This window comes from Anser brachyrhynchus (assembly GCF_964034855.1).
Source record: "Anser brachyrhynchus genome assembly, chromosome: Z".
NCBI lineage: Eukaryota > Metazoa > Chordata > Aves > Anseriformes > Anatidae > Anser > Anser brachyrhynchus.
This window is the reverse complement of record NC_137697.1, coordinates 57,897,845-57,915,459: the sequence shown is the minus strand read 5'-3', so window position 1 is coordinate 57,915,459 and position 17,615 is coordinate 57,897,845. Positions and strand designations below refer to the sequence as shown.

Below are 17,615 nucleotides of genomic sequence, written 5' to 3'. Positions count from 1 at the left end.
CTCTCCTATGAAAAGACTCAGAGATAGTTGGGATTGTTCAGCGTGGAGAAGAGAAGGCTCTGGGGAGACCTTAGAGTGGCCTTCCAGTATCTAAAGGGTGTCCCTCAGGAATGCTGTGGAGGGACTCATTTGTCAGCAGGTGTAGTGACAGGACGAGGAGTAATGTTTTTAAACTAAAAGAGAGTAGATTTAGATTAGATATTAAGAAGAAATTCTTCACTCGGAGGGTGGTGAGGCACTGGTCCATGTTGCCCAGAGAAGCTGTGGATGCCCCTTCCTGGGAGGTGGTAAAGGCCAGGCTGCACTGGGCTTTGGGCAACCTGGTCTGATGGGAGGTGTCCCTGCCCCTGGCAGGGGGGCTGGAACTAGGTGGTCTTTAAGGTTCCTTCCAACCAAAACCATTCCATGATTCTATGACTGTAAAACAACAGCATAGTGAGGTGCTGTAAGTACACATAACGAGAACTGCAGACATTAGCACTAACTACAAATGAAGAAAATAGAGAAAAGAGAAACCTTGAGAGACAAGTAAATACCAGACAGACAAGTACATGACAAAAAGGCAACAAAAATGTGCAAATCCTACATAATCTTGGAAGAGAGAAAGGAAATCAAATATCTCAATGGAGGACAAAGCTTGCTCACAATTTTCACATGGAGGGCAATACTAAGGTACATTACCGTATTTAAGAAAGATGCAAAACATTGTGCCACAAGGATGGCAATCAAGTTAGCTTTCCAAACAGTGGTAAAATATATCATACATAGTAACACAGTGCTAACCACAGGTTCGAAAGCACATAGAGCCAAAGGCAATCAAAATAATGTACCTCTATTCTAAGGTTCTAGAATAAGCCATCTAATGCCAAACAAATTGCCAACATTATGAAAAATGTCTAATTCCACTACAGGGTATAACAGTGGAGAAGTCAAAGGAAAAATGTATTTCCAGTCAATTTAGATAAGCAAGAAAAAAATATGTCAGTCAGATTCACAGTTGATGGGAAATTTTAAGTAATTTGATGTTCTTCATGATAAGCACGTGGCAAGTTCAAAAACAAAGGGACCATGAGAATAAAAAAAGTCTCACAGATACTGCTAGTTGCTCTGGAGTGAGATATTTAAAAAAAAAAGATTCCAAATTGTTTTCCTTATCAAAAGATCAACTAAATATCACTTAAGCTCTCTGTTAAGTTATAAAAACCCATCAACAGGTTCCAGAGTTGTCTAAGAATGAATTCCAACGAGGCTTAGTAGCAGGACCAGCAGAGTAAGAGTTCTCTCATAAACCCTGCTTCTCACAACAAACTGCTTTGTTATCCACAAGAGCAACCTAGTATGACTCAGCTGCAATAGTAACTACCTGATGAGTAAAAATCTTTAAGTCAATATTCAACCCATTTACTAATAATATAAGACAATAAAAGAGATTTACAGCTTAAAACAAAAGGATGGGAAGAAGAAGAAAGGAGGTTACAAGAAAGAGGAAGAACAAATAATAAGGTTCATAACAACTGATTTAGAGCTTTCCTAATGATATCATGTACAAAGGACAATGCAGGATTACCACTGACTCATTGGTACACAGAACAGAGAAAAACAGTAAGATAAGATAAAAGACTGTAGCAACCATCACATTTTACTAAACACAGTGGAATAAAAAATAAACAAAAAATTAAGACAATACAACAAGGAGATAGGAAGAGACAAAGTGACTAGCAGCAAGTAATTTTAAATTAGGGAGAAGACTGCAATTTGCTCTTTTTAAACAATAATGACTCGGTAAAGCATTTATCAAATCTTAAAATGGTATGGTAGTATTCATACTAGTTAATCCAGAACTTTTAAAAAACATGTAAAAAGCACTATGGGAGTTCAAGAACATAAGACTACGGTATACTGAGCAGAGCTTCAGAGTTTACTTCAACTCTAGTCATCCAAATTAATGCAGATGCGTAAAAATACACTAGAACAATTCCTCGCGTGCACCATATGTTCCCAGAGGTCATGATGCAACCACCACACATAAAAAAAAAAAAAGTGAGATAAATAGATGCGACTTTTTTTTCTACTGATGCGCAGAGAACTTAAACTGTTAACTAGCCACAGGACAAGTATAAGTGGTAGGCTCTGAAGGCTACCGATACACACTCATTTCATCTCATACTCTCACTGCAAAAAATTATCCATTTCAAACCTGAGCTTCAGTATAATTTTGACTTGGAGGTGCAACCTCTATAAAGACAGTACGATAACCCAAACCCATCAGGTTCTCTTTTGCAAAGGAGGTAGGGAATGGCGTAATACATGAGTAAGTTCTGCATAACCAGAATTGCATATGCAATGAAGATAAACCATGCTGACACTACACTGTCAAAATATAACTAGAAGCACACTGAGGCAGTGGTCTCCAAAGCAGTGTGTGCACAACCCAGGGGGTGCTCAAGACAATCCACAGGAACGCAAAGAAAATGCTAGAACTCCTATTTATTTTTAATCTAAAGAAAGAAAAAATCATTTAAGTTTTACAAATATTTAATATATAGATTGATACTGGTGACCTCACTGAGTCTGTATGTCAGAGGGTCATACACTGGTTTGAGGTGTCCTGAGGAAGAGTACGTGCTCCACAATGCAGAGGGATGACAGAGGTGGCCTTCACTTTCATTTGCCTTCCGGGTATGCACGTAACGCAGCCTACGTGCGCCTGGTTAAGTGGGTTTATGGATTATATTACACAGTTCTAACCAAACCATGCCTTACAAAATGGAGAAATGACTTAAAAGAGTTCCTGCAAAGGAATAATGGACTGATGATAGATAATACTGTAAGGACAAGCGAACAAGAAGAAAATGACAGAGTCGACGCGTCTTTAAGTCAGTCACATTGCAAGGTAAAAAACAATGACAGTCTAATCAGATCTGACCAGAAGTTGGCCAAAAGGAAAAGCCAAAATTATCGAGAAAACTATCTCAAATATGTATTTACATCAACTATCATTAACAATGAACCTCACTACAAGTGTATAGAGTGTCTTGAGATACTAGCTAATGATATTATGAAGTCATCACAATTAGCGAGACATTTAAAAACTACCAGAGCATGAAGACAAACCTCTGTAACTTTTTCAGTCATTTTTCAAGTCATGCAATACTTGAAAAGTCATGTGACATGCTTGGTAGAGAACCATGGGACAAAACCCTTGAGGAAAGAGGGGCCAGGTTGGATGGGGCTTTGAACAGCCTAGTCTACTGAGAGGTATCCCTGCCCATGGCAGAGGTTTGGAACCAGGTGGTCTTTAAGGTCCCTTCCAACCCAAACTATTCTATGACTCTGTGATTCCATTCTCAACCCCGTACTTCACAAAATTTCACTAAATCTAATGATAAACATTCAGAAGGCCTCTTTTAAGGTTCCTTATTTAACAGTGAAATACTAAAAGCCACAGACTACTGGGTCATTTACTTCCTGCTGCTGTAAAAATTGCTGAAATAATGCACGGAAAGCAAAATGGTCACAAACTAACACACAATCCTTTGTCAGTAGATACTACCGAAAGACACATAGAAAATAATCATGAAGATTTGAAGACATAAACATTAGAATGAATTATACAGAGCGCAAGTTTGCTAGATGGTTGGATGAAAGTACAGGTGTTTCTAACATCTCCTCTCATGGATTCTGTTTCAATGATGAAATACAATAACTACTTTTTTTGAGAACCACTGAAGGAAAGATGTACCAGAGAAGACGTGTTCTCAAAAGTAAATGAATTCCTTAATAAAAATAATGGAAAAACTGTGCTAATGTAACCACTGATGGAGTGGCTGCTTTGACTGGAATAAAACAAGGATTTGGGATAAGGGTTATAGAGATAGTACCACACATGAAAATCATCCCCTGTATCAATCACAGGCAAGCCATTGCAACAAAGAATTTGGAGCTAGAACTGCACAGAGTGCTGAAGGATGCCATTAATGTGGTTAATTCAATGAAAACAAGACATTACAACGCTTTGTAATGAGGTGGGAAACGACCATAAAAATCTTTTGTATCACAGAAAGCTTCACTAGCTGCCAGCCAAGTGCTTCAGAGTGATGCACTCAGGCTAGCTTGTTTGTTGTATAATGAGCGGTCACCACTACTATGCTAACTAGCAAATATCTTTGAAGAATGTAACACTTATGTAACCCTTACACATAAAGGTGAAATTCTAACAGTAAGTCAAATAGCACCTGCATTTTGAATACAAATGTCTGGAAATGTTTCCATTACTATGTGATGATATAGTGGGGTGCATTAGGAAGGCCGTTGCCAGCAGTTTGTGAGAGGTAATCCTCCCACTCTACTCAGCCCTGGTGAGGCCACACCTGGAGTACCGTGTCGAGTTCTGGGCTCCCCAGTACAGGACAGACATAGAGCTGCTAGAGACAGTCCAGTGGAGGACTTTTAACAATGATTAGGAGACTGGAGCATCTCTCTTACAAGGAAAGGCTGAGAGAGCTGGGCCTCTTCAGCCTGGCGAAGAGAAGGCTGAGAGGGGATCTTATCAATGAATACTCATTGAAGTATTTTAAGGGAGGGTGTCAAGACGACAGGGACAGACTCTTTTTGGTGGTACCCAGCAATCGGATGAGAAACAATGGGCACAAACTGAAACACAAGAAGTTCCAGCTGAATATGAGGAAAAACCTCCTTACTGTGAGTGTGACAGAGCACTGGAACATGTTGCAGAGTCTCCTTCTCTGGAAATATTCAAAACCCACCTAGATGTGATCCTGTGCAACGTGCTACAGGGGACCCCACTTGAGCAGGGTGGGTTGAACTAGATGATATCCAGAGATCCCTTCCAACCTTAACCATTCTGTGTTTCTGTGATTTTATTGCCAAAAGTGATGCTCATCACCTACAAAAAAAATACTATGTCTGTACTCTTAAACTTAGAAATAAATTTGTAACCTGTTAAAAATCTTCCAAAGAGTTTCAGTGGGTTTTGAGCCCATTCGTTGAAAGTATGCAACACCTTCTTATTAATTTGCAAGAACATATAGATACTAGGGAAGATGAAAATTCACTAGCCAAATTTCAAGAAAAACCTTTGTATACTTAGTGTATGCGATTAAAGGTATGTATCAAGACTTAGTAGATGTAGCCAATGATGTGTTTCTTCGATTTAGATCTACATATCTTAGTGAATTACCTTTATCATCTAAGGCAGCCATTAAAACAAAATATTAAAATAAACTGATCTTAGAATCAGGCCTTCAAAACACTATATTGCGAAGCTTTAAACCAAGATTTTAAAAAGTAATGAAGAATGTTATTTTTTTAGTGAGAGCAAAAAGGCTTTTTGTACCATTAATAAATCAAAGTATTTAAAAAATATTATCTTTATTCTTTTTAATTTCTGTATTTTGTGTTTTATAAGGTACTTGTTAGCGCAACAGCACATGTACATTCATTTATAAATTAATATACATACATTGGAGGTGTTTGCTTAAAACATCTTTATTGATAGCAGCAGTGTACTAACAAAGTATTTGGAGACAACTGCATTATAAGATTCTAAAAAAAGAAAACATAACAGAGAGAGGACTCTCCTTATCCCTAACACTGACACTTTAAGCAAACCTGGGCTATCAAGTATGAACATAAATCTGTAATCCTTTTCATGGGATTACCTATGACCCTCTACTACATGAGCAGTAATTCAGATTATAACCTAGTATGCTAGATGCTATCCCTAGAAGGATGGATGGATTTATTTAAGAAAAGGTGCACACACACAAACACATTTGTGCATAGAAGAAGAAAAGTTAGATCTATCATCTCCTCACCAGTAATCAGGGAACTCAAGAAGAGGGAATTTAGAAATTTCTCTTTAGATGTTCCTACCTTGATTCAGAATTTCTGCAGTTTTCACACAATTTGAACAATGGTACAGGCAGTAGTATAAACTACTATCATTTGAAAACACCTTCTCAGTCCTCACCAATGTATTCAGCTGTTGGTGAGGGTTCTACAAGATTAAGTTTTGCTGACATCTCTACTGCTACCCTCTCCAACCTTGCCCTAGCACAGTACCCCTCAGTGGTGTCAGTAGAGGAAACAGATTCAGGTTTCAAAACCCTATCAACCTAAAGGGCTGACAGAGCAAAAGAAGCAAGCTGGAGTGAACTGGTAAGTATTTCTTATGACTGCTATCCTGAAACCAAAATATAAAACGAAGCAAATCAGTCCAGAATTTAAAAAGTTAAATCAATTTCAAGTGAAAAGGACTTTTTGTTTGTTTGTTTTTTTGGCAGTTTTCAATTTCAATATGCATACACTCCACATCGCATCATGATAGAATGCAACTTCTTTTCCAAGTGCCTAAAATGTTGTATTGTCTAATACCTCCTCACCTTTCTCCACACAAAGCATCACTGAGTTTAGAGAGCTAGTACACCAGAGTTTTTAAAAATACAATTGTTGGAGTTTTTGAGGTTTACAGGAAAAGACAAACAGGATACAGAAGTTTCATACAGATTCTTAGTAGCTCAGATGTAATTTTCTCAATTCACTGAAATGGATGCCTTTACCAACAGTTATAAACAGGGCAAAACCCAACCATAATCAACTCGAGGGAAGTCTACATACTTCTTAGAATTTTGAGAAGACAAGCAATCTCTCACTCCAACCTGTATCAGCAGAAATGGTTTAATCCATCTTGAAGTGGAAAAGCAAGGAAGATACAATCTAAAAAGAAAATACGTTTACTTTCTGTAAATCATTGGAAGTTAACAAGTGACAAGTGAGAGGCATTTCATTCTCTTTGCTTTGAAATTTGACTTTAAAATTGATGTTCCATTAAAAAAAAAGGACAAAAAAAAAAGATCTGTATGACAGCCAGTTTAATTGCATTAAAGAAACAGGACCTAGGTTCTATAATAAGGATGTTAAAATATAAGTTCCGAGAGATAGTAGCTGTCAGGTATTCATAACACCCTTGTCATTTTCCTTTCCATATTTGTGAGCTTCTTTAATTTTCCCTGCATTTCTTGAGGCATGGTCTACAAGCAATTCCTTCTAACTAAAGAGCGTGAAATATTATCTGATGTAGTCTAGCCAGTGTCCATAATTTTTCTAATTTTTCTCACAATCAGTAATGCTCATTAGTGCAAAGTAGCACTGCTGACCTCCACAAAATTCATCACCTGAACTGGCACCATTAACTACTGAGATTATGGTATCAAATCCCTAGGAATAGGACACAAGGACCATTAACAGTGAAATATTTCCTTAACTCAGAATACTGTTATAATTACCTGTTACCTGCTGCCTAATGCTGGTATGTAAATAACATCTCAAAAACAGCAGTTCCGGTCTTCTGCCCATCAGAGTTCCCCTTGCTTAAAAAGAAACACAAGTGCCCTCTCTCTCGCCCCCTTCTCTTCCTGTACAGCCCAGGGTCATTGCCTTTGCTTAATATGCTTTTATTGGAAACAGTTCAGCAAAAGGCAAAAGAGAACACCATACTCACCATGCTGTGGACACCTGAAGTAGCATAAAAGAGAGGGCTTGGGTTCAACACAACCAGCTTTTTGCATGTGCACCTTTATCTTTTTTTTTCCCCCTCTTCCAAAAAAAAGCCTAATTGAAACTGGAAAATAGGAGGAAATCTCTGCTATCTTCAGGCACCTCGCATAAATTAGAACACTGTTGACTTTTCCTTACCCTTTCTGAATATGGTCAAGAAAGAGACTCTGCTGGACAATCCAGAGTCATGGCCTTTCTTCTTTGGACTCTTTCTGTTGAAAAATCATCCATATCTTACACATAATCCGTGAAAAGGGCAGTAATACAAGGGTTCACTCAATTAACTTTCATCTGGGTTTGTCAGTTTACCCTATCCCACCCTTCATGTTACTTCCCTTTGCTCTGGTCTTGCACTGCTGACCTTCTAGCCAACTCTATCCTGTGGTCTAACTTGTTTTTTTTCCTACCTTCTTTACTGAGGAAGGCGCTTCCAAGATACAAACATCAACAGAAATTATAAACACTATCAAGACTAGAATATGATGTGTTCATGGAAAATAACAGGGTTAGGCAACAGAAGCTACAGAACAGAGGTTCTGTTAATATAATCTATAAAGACAATATTCATTAACTGTCGAAGAGCATTTGTGCTCCTCTAGGCACTTAGTTCCGTTACTTAAAACCGAATTCCTGCTTTTGTAAATCTCTCTTTTAAATTTAAGAGTATGTCGCATAAGCCTTCTACCCCTTGCTCCAAGCAAATTATAGGTATTACTTGGTGATAGATGAGTGGGGGCAACAGTAAAATGAAAACAGCATCATGTGATAAAAGGATTCCTTAATAAGAAATCATTCATTACATACACTGTACTTTGTTCTACTGAAGAAAAAAAAAAAAAAAAAGAGACAGCAATACACATGGCTGCACAAAACAGTTACTGGAGCATCATAGGAATATGAAATAGAAGCGAGTGTGATGGATAAAGCAATAATGATGTTCTTTTTGGTATTGCTTGAATGAGACTCCTTCTCTACCTTGCAAACAGATCACAGCAATGACGACAAAGTTAACACACAGTAAAAACCTGCAGTAGCAATTGTGTACATTAAAAATGAACAGTAAATTCCCAGGACACGATTTCTGTGTGAAAAAGTGTAGTTTCATGCATGCTGACAAAATGAGGTCACGTTTATGAAGTGTACTTTTCAAAGTATATAGTCAAGAAGCCTCTCTCACCCCTAGTCCTTGAGTCAAGTAACTGCATTTGTATAGTAGCAATGTCAAATCTGATTTGGTATGGAAGACTGACACTGTGACATTTTTGTTTGTTTCTAAAAACACTAAACAAGCAAACAACAAACAAATGAACGACAACAAAACTGTCTCTAGGTACACCCAATACATTTAAGAAAAATAACTGCATTTAGGGATGCATTTTATTTTCAAACTACTTTGCAAGAAAAAGTAACACAGCTTACTCACAGTACCAGATTGAATAATTTTCGCACGTGTTTCTACCTGCTAATTTTTCAACCTCCCCGTAAATACCTACGAAATGAAACTAGAGAATGCTTTGGAGAGATAACAGGCCTAAAAAGACAAATCGTTAACACCAAAACAGACTAAAACCAAGTATTGTGTCACAGAGTCATTAGTTCTTTTCAATACCCCTAAGTTTAGCTTTACTAGCTTACCCCTTAAAACAAGGTCCATCTGATATGAACACACAGTGAGGAACAAAGACTGCTAATTCACAAACAGCACTTGGAAGCCCTGGGATGAAAAGCAACACAAGTTATGTTGCAAAAGAACTATCTGAGCATTTAGACCTCTGTGTGAGGGCTAGGTTAACAATGGACCCAAGAGACAACAATTTATCACTGCTGATTTAGAGTGCACTCATTAGGTTAAGCTTCCGTAAGAGTCTTCTGCTTTAAAAACATCAGGAAACAGAGTATCAATTTAAGCAAAATAAAAGTTCAACACACTAAAAAAAAAAAAAGTGAATTTCTGCAGGGTCTTCGAAAAACATGTGAGATGACAGTGGACTATTTTTTCTTTTTTTTTTTTTTTTTTTTTAATAAACCGGAAGTTGAAGGAAGACAAGTAATTAGATATAAAAAGGCCAATCAGAATGAGCAAAAGTAATGCTAAATGCCAAATTCTTAAAACTTAAAGTTCACATTTAAGTTTCTTCAGGGAAATGTTATCTAAGATATCTTAAAAAATAAAACAAAACAACAACAACAAACCCACTTGTACTCAATTTGATTTAGATGCACAGAGAAGAATTACCTTATTCATCAGTACCAGTAAAAAGCAAAAGGGACAATAAGTACAAGGTTCAGGCAATCAAACATTATTTCCCATCCTCAGCCACTAGGAAGTCTGAACTCAAATGAATTTCCTGACAAATGCCAACAACTCAAAGGACAGTAAAAGATACACTGCATTTGTACATAGTCCCACAGACTCTCTGATGCCACTACTATAAACTTTACCTAAAGTAAAGGTATCAGAATTGTATTCTCCATCCACCAGCTTTCACTCTCTATGAACCACATCGCAAGCCTTTCTCTAAGAGCCACAAGTCACAAATCTTAAGAGCACGAAGGAATTCTGGGAATACCTCACAGGCAGGAGGAGATACCAGTGGTTCCCCAGGGGAACCACTACACTGCAGGGCAATGGAACTATCCTTCGGTATGCAGCTGGTGCTAGCTGCAGCACGTCTCTACCGGGAGCACCTTCTGAATCACCAGCAAAAAAAAAAAATAAAAAAATGTATTAAATCTAAGTCAGTCCTGTCCCCCTCCAGTAGTAAATAAATAAATAAAAAACACTGAGATGCTCTGTCTGGTGAGGTCTGGTGTATGCACTAGCTGTACCATAATAACTTAATTCTTAACGCTTCATTCTGTATTAAGGAATGTGAAAAGCTGGTATCAGCTAAAATTTTGAAACTCTCAGAATGGTGAAACAGAAGCACGTATTTGCCAGCCCAGTTAGGTTAGACTATGACTGGGACATGGAAAACTCAGCAGGTGTCCTAATGTCAGCTCTACATGACATGCACAATGAAAGCTGTACTGTGAATTTAGAATTTCTTCTTTAAACTGGAACGGTTTCCAGACAAAACAAAACAACAACAACAAAAAGAACTTTGGATTTGATACATATTCTGTCTGAACTTTTTAAGATAAGTGAAAAAACATGTTTAACTTAGACTGGGATACCTTATCATGTTTCAGTGTGTTTTATTCCACAAAAGATAATTCTTGATAGAATGGCAACTTACTAATCAAAGAGCATATTACTGGTAACAGAAGAGAAGCACTTACTTTATACCTGCTTGCCCTTCACAGTAAATTCTACAAGTAGTTTACTTTATCTTTCAAGAATTTTTATTGATCTCAGAATTTTCCTGCACTAAAGTATATATTTATATGCAGTTTAAGGTACATACTCTCTCTCGCTATATACACACATTTTTCTTAATATTACCTATTAAATTTCTACCAAAAGAGAAGAGAACAAGAGGGGAAAAAAAATCTCTCCAAATACATTTGAGAAGTATCTGTTTAACTCCAACTTATTTTTCTTGAAAATAACAATATGGAATAGTGGTTTTTAAATTTATCTGTTCAATCTTCCAGAGAAGGTATGAATTTATACAGCAATCTGAAACCTGTTGACAAAGTCTTTAGTCTTTACGTAAAGATTTTTTGTGGTCCACAAACTACTACATGCTTGAAAATATTTAAACCCACAGAAATCACTATCTCCTGTTAACATCAGCTTTCAAATGTGTAAAGAATGGTAAAATTCTTTGGTGTAAGCAGCTGCTTACTGGACTGAACCCCAGCCAGCCACTTTCCAGATAAGCTGTCCTGAGCACACCAATTTCAGCCTACAAAGAAGGAAGGTCTGCCCAAGTCCTCCATACCTTGTTCTACAGGAAACATAGGAAGAGCAAAGAGACGGGAAATCAGATTACTATTCAATTAGCACCAATGTTTCACTTTCGCAGTCCCTGTTCTACCTGGAGCTTGTCTTGCTGTTCAGGTATAACTGCCCCTCCTTGCTGATTAAGCTTTCTTATTACTGGGTAACTAGTATGCATTTACTTGTATTCAAGTTTGCAACGAGAATGCTTTCAAGAACACTACACAAAAAATGCATTGCCTAACTTTAAGAGTCAGCTTCTCAGAGAATTGCCATTAAGTTTTTACATCTAAACGCACTTGCTAACTGGATGAACAGTACCTGTAATATTTTACCTTGAGCTACTTCAAATATTCCACAGTAGTGATTTCAAGTAAAGAAGAAGCTGGAGACTAGACTCTACTGTGATTATCACACAGAAATCAAAACATCAAGCAACAAGATTAAATGATAGTGTTTATCTTAGTCTACAACCTCCATCATGCTTGGTACTAGAACTGAAACTGATTTATAGTTTCACGGGTTGCTAACGTAGGCATGGAAAATCCAAACAGTGCCCAATGTATTCAACCATGAAAACACGAGAGATGCACTTTAACACCTGTAGTAAAACAGAAATTCAGGCTCAGTACCTACAACAACAGAAAGTGTTCTGCTCATCTACCAGACAGATGAATATACACAGCAGTGGAAAGGAGAACAGCAAATCAGCTCTTTCTTTCACCAGCTTCAGAAATGCATCCTCTTTACTGCTAGTCGCAGGGAGCAGAAGACAGCTACTGTTCCTTACCACGGTGCTGGCAATGTATGAAATATAAGGCTTATGGCTGGTCCTTTCTCCAGCCCTCCTAATGCTGACAGTTCTACAGGCTTTCCACACGTTCTGCAAGTCAAGGTATTTCCTTAAAACAGTATCAAGCCAAATCCATGAGGCCTGTGTGTTTTTGTTAATAGTCTGGATCCACTGCAGTTCTTAACTTTGCAAAGCAGTGCTGGTGGCTCCCACAGATCAGGCTGTATTTCATAGTGACCAGGGCTGTCACTCCAGAATGACGGCTATGCAAGTTTACAGGAGACATCAAAGAGGGGCGAATGGACATACTACACTTGTAAAGTATCATATTTGTAAACTGACATAATTTTCAAACATTTGTTAGTTATCACCAATGCTACTGCTTGGATTATCACTGTATTCACCTCCGTATCTTCCTTTCTACCTGTTCTTGAAACTTTGATCTTCATTGCAGTTTCTTCACAGAAGCAATTCTCAATTGCTTTCTCATTTTGCTTCTCTCCCTAGTTTAGTTAAGGAAAATGCACTAAGCCCAGTACTATTTTACCACTGATCTTCCATTCTGTAGAATCCACACTTCCGGATTTAAAAGTTAAAGACAGAAACACTTCCCTGATTACAGATGGGCATTTGTTTGCAGTAAATTGCAGTTGACTTAGGCATTTCCCCTTCTATTAAAATAAATAAATAAAAATATTTAGAACTCTGGAAAGCTATAAAGATAACAAAAAGAAAAAAAAAACACACACACACAAAAGACTAAACAACAGAGGTAAGTCAGCTTAAGATATCCCATAAGTGGCAAACTCCTTTTGCAATGATTGTTTTAATAATGGAAACAGGCAAGAAAGAAAAGGGCTCCATCACTTCAAGTGGAAAGTTTTCATCTTTCATTTACAAAAACAGAGTTTCCTGATGATACATAGCAAACATGCGATTAGGCTTTCCAATACATGCCCATGAAATAGGCTGCAGTATTAATAGTTGATACAAGTCTAGCAAAAAAAAAAAAAGTTTTCACAAAAAAATTTATAATTTTTAAAGATGGATTCAGTAGCACCTTTAAGATGAAAAACCAAGTCTTGTGACTACCAGGTTTCAAGTACTAGGAACATTCCTGATATTGCAACAAAATTGCTGGGAGGTTTTTATGATGTTACTTGTTTTAGTCTTATGAATTGCTACAGCTTTTAAATAACCTTGGTATTTATAGGCAAAGTTTGATACAAAGTAGTTTTCCTACTTATCCTTGGCAAGGTGGCCTGCCTGCTTCATATAGTAAACAAATTACACAAAAATTCATCAGAGTTGTCCCCGATAAGTTAATGTTTGAGGTCTTAGAGCTCAGAAAACTAGCCTTGCTCACACCATCTTTTTTGTTCATGTTTCCCTGACAAGGCTTGTTTTATTTTATTTCTCAAAGTAACCAGCACTATTTTGCCATATACTAGAAGAAACTCCAAATTAATCCACTAACTAGAACAGTTTCATCTTTACTGGAAGCACAAATCTTTAAGAAGTACATATGAGAGAGTACAAATTATTCACAGGATAGAAAGGTTATCATCTTTCTAGAACATTACTTCATGCAACAGAAAGCTTGAAATAAAAATACCCAGAAGGTATTGAAGTTTATTTAGTTTTACTGATCATAGGTGTCTTCTGAATGTCACCTGAACACTTCTCTCTTCCCTTGCTTTCCACTCCACCACTCACTGTGGTGTGTGCAAGCTTAACGGTCAGCCAGTGCTGACAGCAGGCAATTACCTCCTTCTTGCATTTCTTCACCTGAAGCAATAATTCAGACTTCTCTCTCCTACCCAAGTGGATGTTTCCACAATGTCCACAGAACTCAGTTTTCTTTATGACCTTTGACTTATGGAATGAACTAACAGGCTGTGATCAGAAAGACGGGCAGCATAACAAATGGGGACACTAACAGCAAGGTCACAACCATCTCTTAGAAGAGAAGTCTAAAACCACTTTTTGTTAGCAAGTTTGCCTTGTTATCTTAAAATTCTAGCATTTACCACATTTTCAGTTTTAGAATTCTGAACTTAGTGCAGGAGACTCTTGTTGAACTTCGCATTGTTCTAGTAAGAGAACTTTTAATTCCACCCCTACAAACTGTCCACCGCCCTGCACAGTGACAGGGAAGTTCTAACGAGGGTATTCCAATCAAGTGAACATTCCACACATGCTAGAGCACTACCATTCAGAATCATTCAGTATTAGAGGTCTGTCTTTTTCGTTTGTTTGCTTTGTGATTTTTTTTTCTTTCAAATTAAAAAACAGCTGGAAAACTGGACTTCCACTTTGGAAAACAAATACATAGTCCACATTTTCAGTAGTTATACTGCTTTGACAACACCATGAAAAAGGAAGCCTCATGAAGTACTACATATCAAAAACTAGAATAACAGCCTACTACTCCTGCTTTCGAGATGGTACAGCAAAAAGTTTTTTACAACACATTATGTATATGTGCCTTGCACTTGCAGAGGCACTAGCTTTACTTTATCTTTCCAACCCTGTTTCAGCTTTTGACACTTCAAACATTTTGTTCCCTTAAAAGTGTAAGGCTGTTCTGTTGAATGCTGAAGCAACTTTTTTTCTACTTAAGTTTTATTGTATAAGTTATCAGCATAATCATTACAATTAGTAGTTGAAGCAACGTGAACGTAACATGCAGATTAAGCATGGCCAGTCCTCCTAACTATGGTCTGCTTGCTAACCAGGAAGCTTTGGCACAAAGTTCAAATGTAAATCAATTTTAGTAAACAAAATATATGAGAGTACACATCCACGAATAACTGAAATGAGTGCTTACCTTGACTCTCCACTGCTGTTTCTTACACTTTCTTCATCACTGTGCCCATTCATTGTAAATATTAAGGAGTTTAAAAGATAAATAAAAGTCCAGTCCGGTTACAAGGTGGATGTCAAGAATCCACTTCCTGGTACTGTATGTTTTCTGGGTGATATGTATGGCCTACTGTTCTCTGCAGATAGTCGAGATTTTTTCCCCAAATACCTGAAATGGTAAAGAAAAATATTAACAAAATTTGAAATGAGGTTTTCAACTGAAAAAATACCAAAAACAACTTGCTGTGCCACACTAATACTGAAAGGGGGCATCTATCACATTTGACATTACATCTTTTTAACCGAAAAATAGCTTTTTGTGTTACCCATTCCTAATTGTTTGCTTTATCACCACTTCTTATCTGAAAAGAAAATCTTTCCTGATGTCTATGAAAATTAGAAATGATTCTTCTCAACAGGTCTTTTTATCAGCTACACTTAATTATATATATATATATATATATATATATGTATATATACAGAAAGAACCAAGATACACAAAATGCACAAAATGAAAGACCTGTCTCGTCTTTTGCCCAACTGCAGTCAGGTCCCAGCATACAGGCCCTTATGCTCCTTTATGTAACTTTTCATTGACATTACTACAAAGATGACAGCTCTGCTGAACCACCAGCTGCAGAGCATGAAATGTTATGGAAATGAACCTCTCTTCAGCATTGTAGGGCAAGAAGAATGGTTTACTGTGTGTCTGCACCACACCTTGTGGCATAACTTTTGCCATAGTTCTGACTTCAGGAAAAACTCGATGTAAATTTTTGAGGAAAGCTGCCTCCCTAAACATATAGGTAAAGAATAGGGATGTTAACGATCTGTTAAGATCTGTTCAGTAAGACCCATTTCATGCAGGCAACAATCGCAGTGGAAGCACTTCCAGACACACACACATATAATGTTTACATCCAGCTGGGGGTAGAGGCAGGAAGATAAATACTGCCCTGCTAAAAAAAAAAACAAAACCCACGACTGAACTAAATCAAACCAGCCAGCTCCCACAGATGGAACGATCCTCGCCTCACATGCGAGATAATCTTCAGTCCGATCACTGCAGTATCAGATGCACCCGGCGAAAGTTTAGGCTCACGGTAAACCGGCTGCACACATAAACTCACGGGATAATCAGATAAAGCGCAGCACCTCTCAGGTCTGGCAGCGTGAAAGCGATCAGGGGCCCCCCTGCGGGTTCCCTGGCTCCCGGCGCCCTCCTTGGCGTGCAACAGCCCCACCTCGGGGCCCCGCTCACGGGGGCGAGGCAGGGAGGGAAGGACTGAAAAGGGGGGGGGGGGGGGGAAGCCTCGCTGTGGGCCGGGAAATTCCCCAGGCTCACGCAGCACCGCCGCAGACACCCGGGTCACCGAACAAAGGCGATGACGGAGCGAGAACGGTCGGAAGGGGCCCGGGAACCCCCGAAGCGCGGCCGGGGACCCTCTGCCGGCTGCTCCCGGCCGCCCGCTCCGAGGAGGCCTCGCTCTGCGCCGCCCGGGGCGCGGACAAACGCTCCCCGCCGCCCGCGGGCCCGGCGCTGCCGGGAAACGCCGCCAGCAGCCGCGGGGCTCCGCCGCTTCCCGCTGGGCCGCCCCGCACCGAGCTCCACTGGGCGCCGTCCGGGGCTGCTTCCCGGCCCCAGGGCCGGCGGCGCGGCCTGCGCGGACGCCGCTCCCGGCCGCGGCTCCCCTGCCTGGCGGCGTCTCCAAGGCCGCCGCTGTCCTCCATGCTTCCCCCGGCGCCCCCCATGGCCGCAGGAGAGCCAGGGCCGCGCTCCGCCGCCCGGCCGGCTCGGCACGGGCTCCCCCCGCAGGAACCTGAGAGCGCCGCTCGACCCCGGCTGCCCGCCCCGGCCTGCCCGCTCCCTCCTCCGACGGAAAACAGCCCGCGGGCCCCGCGGCAAGCAGCCATCCGCACCCCCCGCCTCGCGGCCGCCCGCCCCCGGGAACCGCACGACCCCACACCGGCGACCGGGGCAAAGGAGCCATGGCGGGCCGCTGCCTACCTGCGTGCGCCCGGCCCGGCCCGGCCCGGCACGGCAGGGCACGGCCTCGCCAGGGCCGCCCCGGCCCGAGCCTGCGCTACGCCCCGCGGGGAGCTCCGTGCCGCAGCCCTGGGTCCGAGCCGCTCCCGCGGCCGCGGCGGGGCCTGCGCCGCCGCCGCTCCTCCCGCTAGCCGCCTTCGGCCGGCTCGAACAATGGGGCCCGGCAGCGGGCAGGGAGGGGCGCGGGGAGAAGCGGGGCTGGGCGCCGCTCCGGCTCCGGCTTGGCTCGGCTCCGCTCCGCCGCCGCCGCCGCCGCTCCTCAAGTCCTGCCGACCGCCGCCATCACGCCGCCGCTCCGCTCAGCCTCCCCCTCCCGCGGTCGGATGGAAACCCCGGGCGTGATGTCAGCCCTGCGCCCTGGGACCGAGCGGGAGGAGGAGAAGGAGGAGGAGGAGCGGGAGGAAGGCGGGGAGGAGGAGCCCCGGCCGGGAGGGCCTGATCACCGC

General features: G+C 40.6%; 2 protein-coding genes across 5 annotated transcripts in view; one reads left to right on the top strand and one right to left on the bottom strand.

Moving 5' to 3' along the window:
- CHD1 (chromodomain helicase DNA binding protein 1) overlaps positions 1-17,534 on the bottom strand; it is a 54,925-nt gene extending 37,391 nt beyond the window's left edge. For both annotated transcript variants that reach the window (XM_080573313.1, XM_080573314.1), the window contains exons 1-2: positions 17,131-17,534; positions 15,088-15,291 (exon numbers count right to left, since the gene is read on the bottom strand). In XM_080573313.1, the coding sequence (XP_080429439.1) occupies positions 15,088-15,140 (53 nt within the window). In that variant the 5' untranslated portion in view covers positions 15,141-15,291; positions 17,131-17,534. The remainder of the gene's footprint in view (positions 1-15,087; positions 15,292-17,130) is intronic.
- LOC308185095 (uncharacterized protein) overlaps positions 1-17,615 on the top strand; it is an 846,543-nt gene that overhangs the window by 297,988 nt on the left and 530,940 nt on the right. The gene's annotated exons all lie outside the window — the stretch shown is intronic.